Below are 3,738 nucleotides of genomic sequence, written 5' to 3'. Positions count from 1 at the left end.
GAACGTCTACGTCGTGAGCTTATGAAACTAAGTACAAATAGAAAGTTTGTTAAGCAAGTTTATTGCCTAATACTTTAAGATTTTCCAAGTAAAAAGCGTTTACTTATTTAGAGAATATAGAAATTGTAATATTCATAAAATGCGCTCCGCTGTTTACTCAGCTACTCCGTCTTTCTTTTCGCTGTCGCCTTTGGTTCCATCTGAAGCGTTAACAGCAACTGCGGTCGATGCCAGTCCCTGATTGCCCGATACTCCAGCTGGTGTAGGAGGAACAGCTGCAGGCTGCTGTTGTGCCAAAGCTGGATGTGATGGCTGACCGTAAACATCATGAGGCTGTTGTGGTTGGCCTGGCGCACCATGTTCTGGATAGTGGATCGGCGATCCATTATGTTGTGGTGGCGGACGCGCATTCATGTAATGGGAACCGGGCGGGGGCCCATATGGTTGTTGATAGTGGGGGTAGGGAGCATACTGACTATAAGGTTGTGAGGGATGAGCTCCATATTGTGGTTGATAGTATGGTGACCGCGTCGGGCCTGTTGGTGCGCCATAACTCCCATAATTGCTATGCGGCGGTATAGCCGACATAGGTTGATGCGGCGGCAAATGCGGCGGTAAATGAGTGTGCGATGGAGGTGGTGGGTGATGTGGGTGCATTGACATAGTGGGAGGGACTTGTTGTTGTTGTGGCGGCGGTTGTTGGCCCGTCTGTGGTTGAGGAGGCTGTTGATTCTGTTGGGCTGCAGATTGGGGCGGTGGTGTTTGGGCCGGTGGAATGCTCACTTGAGAGGGTAGATTTGGGACCCCTGTTGGAGCCGATTGTTGTTGATTGGGAACTGAATGTTCTAGAGAAATTGTCGGTGGTGGAGGAGTCGGTGTTGGAGTTGGCACTTTGCCATGTTGCCCTGGTTTTATAATAGACGGTATTTGTGGTTTGTTAGTGACTTCTTTCATTGGTTCATTTCCGGTTTTAGGGGCAATTTTCGGGGCCTCTGGTCTAGGGGGTAGCGGAACAGAAGGCTTAGGTGGAGGCTCAATATCCATAGGTTCAGGGTCGGTTTTGCTTCCTGACTCAACCGTCTCCTTTTGAGTGGATATAATTTGGGAAGATGGTATTGGTGCATCTTTTTTACCTAAAAAGATTGCATTATAAAATAACAAAATATGTTCAAACATTTTACTCTACCTGTTGAGCTCGCGACACCAGACATCGGATTAGATGATTGCCCAGCTTGAGCAGTCGGCTTTTCATCGCTGCGCGTGCTTAGTGTTTGCGGTGAAGCCGCTCCTGTAATGGACGTGGCAGAGCCTAATGGGTGGTCATCTGCACGTTGACGCTCTTTCTTCATTTCCTCATACATTCGAACTACCATTTTTTGAAAAGTATCTTCATCTACTGCTGGTTTGCAGTGACGCTTTAATTCTTCTTGGAAAGCTTCACTGGACTCTACCATTCGCTGTTTTTTTGCCTCAAATTTTTCCTCCATCTGTTGAAGCTCAGCCTCAAGCTTAGTCTGATGCATTGTCAAAGAGCTTACTTGCCGCTTGAGTACCTGCATGCGTTGGGTTGTTACAACAGATCGGACATCCGGTACTACTGCGTCTGAAAATATCTCGTTGATAAGTCGATGATTACGCAAATAGCGAGCGTACGCCACATGTTTGAACGAATATCCTTCATCTTGATCATCTTCATCTTCTGCTGGTTGAATGTCAATTCGTCTTTCTTGCTGGCTTTTGCCACTGGAACGTGACGGTGTATCATGTACGTCAGAATCAGTCTTTACTTTACTCTTAGCAGCCAGGAAGGACAAGTATGCTGGTGAATTATGATACGTCTTTAAAGCTTTTTCATACTCTGCTTTATCAGTTTCGTACTCGTCAATGAATTCCTGTTTCTCAGACTCGGTAAGTTGTTTCCACATGGCTCCAATCTTTTTTCCTAATTCCCATAGCTTTAAATCGGGGTATTGAGCCTTTACGCTATCCCAGATGCGTTTCGAATAGCGCATGTAGGGTAGAACCGGTTTCTCTGGAGGCTTGGGTGGTTTCGGTGTACGAGATTCGGCTTGGGTCTTAGAACTGGCCGATTTGCCAGCCTTCTGCGGAGTGAATGCTGGATTACCATAATTACTATGAGTGAAAATAGGAGTAGTGTCTTTGTTGCGGTCTGAACCACCGCCGGCGCCAGAAGAACGGGAGCGGCTGCTGCCAGAGCCACTACTTGGCGCGGGAGTAGAGGGTCCGGTTGATGCGCCGACAGCAATTTGTTTGTAATTGCTCGGCAGCGACATCACTTTTGGACTAGTTTCCTTTATTTTATATTTAAAAACTGTTTCCCAAAATTTCACAAAATAATGGTATGTATTTGGCGTCCACCAAAAATTAGGGATGGTAAACGTACAAGTACTCGATAATTTCCTCTCCGACACTTTTCTGTCAATTCCGAGTAGAATTGATATCGATACTTTTAAAACACACCCTGCAAAAAATTGCTGACCCTACTGGCTGTCCAGCCGGTTGTTAAACTATGTTCCCATTGGCGTAATTTAGAGGTCAATCTTAATTGACGCATAAATTAAGTACAAACTAAGTAATTTTGCCTTGTAAAGTCTCTCAGTAAATTAAAGCAGGGTTGCACGAAAAAAGTTGAATGGTTAAATGTTGGCTGGCGACCAACTTTGTTGAAAGCAATTAGTTGAAAGGCCATTCAACCAAAAGTTGGATGCAAGGATGAACAATGCAAACACCTTTTTATGGCGAATATTTTGATGTTTTTTCATATTTTGATATTTTTAGCCATTCAACTTTTTTTCGTACAACCCTGCGCTGAGTTGAACGCAAATGTTGAACGCAAAGCGCAGGGTTGCACTTATCATGGTTTTAACCACGGCCGTGCACTCAAAAACTGGCCCACCCTAAATGGGAAGCAAAAGCAAAGCAAGAAAGTTGAAACGACTTGACGGCTCAGACCAAGGCGCATCAATACAAGGTGGTGTTGATTGATCAGCTGATTGGATATTTTTGTCTCTACACTAGTACAGGAGAATGTCATCCAAGACGAAGCGGCGCAACTTTAGGATGTTAACAAAAGAAAATGATAAAAATTATCTCCTATTCCCTTTCGTTTTGACATCCTCCTGTACCAAAAAGCAATAACAAAATACACGGGACTTTTACTTATATGCAATCAACACCACCTTGTATGGATGCGCCTTGGCTCAGACGCATGTGTACTCGTCCTTTTTCTTCACACCCTCTTTCTTCCACATGCGAGCAGACTTGAAAACATTGTTGCTTTTTCAATTTTTCCTAATAAAAAATCGTGGTACAAAGCTCAATAAAAATATTGAAAATTTTATAATTTTAAAGCTACATTTGTAGCTATATCTATTAATTTTTTTGGGATCAATGATGGACGTCTAGCAAGCAGAAAATAAAATCAGCTGTTTCGAAGGTTTCAAGTTTTTGCAAATTTTGCGTTCTCCTATTTGTGTGGATATTAGGAGTGTTCGCTATGCAACTGCCAGTAAGAATTAGGTACTCGGCACATTACACGCCTAATCAAAGTAGAGTAATCGTTTCATCATACCGAAACGAATGCACGACGACTCGACTTCTGCACACTTGCACGCCCTGCATAAGTCACCAGCTAATAAACACATTCTACACATAACAAATTTCGCAACAAGCACTTCCGCAAATATTTCTTCTCCGAAATATTGCATAAACGCTTGT

The 3,738-nt window shown here is 43.6% G+C and overlaps 1 protein-coding gene across 2 annotated transcripts; it reads right to left on the bottom strand.

The window, feature by feature from the left end:
• Positions 1-45: 45 nt before the first annotated feature.
• Positions 46-2,448, bottom strand: Bap111 (Brahma associated protein 111kD). Of its 2 annotated transcripts, none has more exons than XM_017639067.1 (2): positions 1,187-2,448; positions 46-1,124 (listed from the first exon to the last, which is right to left on the bottom strand). In XM_017639067.1, the coding sequence occupies exons 1-2, from the start codon at positions 2,292-2,294 to the stop codon at positions 154-156; spliced, it is 2,079 nt and encodes a 692-aa protein (XP_017494556.1). In that variant the 5' UTR covers positions 2,295-2,448; the 3' UTR covers positions 46-153. The 2 variants fall into 2 exon arrangements, with proteins under 2 accessions (XP_017494556.1, XP_017494555.1); XM_017639066.1 differs by having other exon boundaries at positions 46-1,133; positions 1,187-2,446.
• Positions 2,449-3,738: the final 1,290 nt, after the last annotated feature.

The sequence above is a fragment of the Rhagoletis zephyria genome, unplaced genomic scaffold (genome assembly GCF_001687245.7).
Source record: "Rhagoletis zephyria isolate East Lansing unplaced genomic scaffold, Rhagoletis_zephyria_1.1 Rzeph_scaffold_28213, whole genome shotgun sequence".
In the NCBI taxonomy this organism is placed as follows: Eukaryota; Metazoa; Arthropoda; class Insecta; order Diptera; family Tephritidae; genus Rhagoletis; species Rhagoletis zephyria.
This window is presented reverse-complemented; position numbering and strand designations above follow the sequence as displayed.

What these genes read in the sequence shown, in the direction of transcription:
- Bap111 (XM_017639066.1), bottom strand. Translation starts at nt 2,294, where the DNA reads ATGTCGCTGCCGAGCAATTACAAACAAATTGCTGTCGGCGCATCAACC. An exon ending in TGGTGTCGCGAGCTCAACAG is followed by an intron (nt 1,134 to 1,186) that starts GTAGAGTAAAAT and finishes CAATCTTTTTAG; the next exon opens with GTAAAAAAGATGCACCAATA.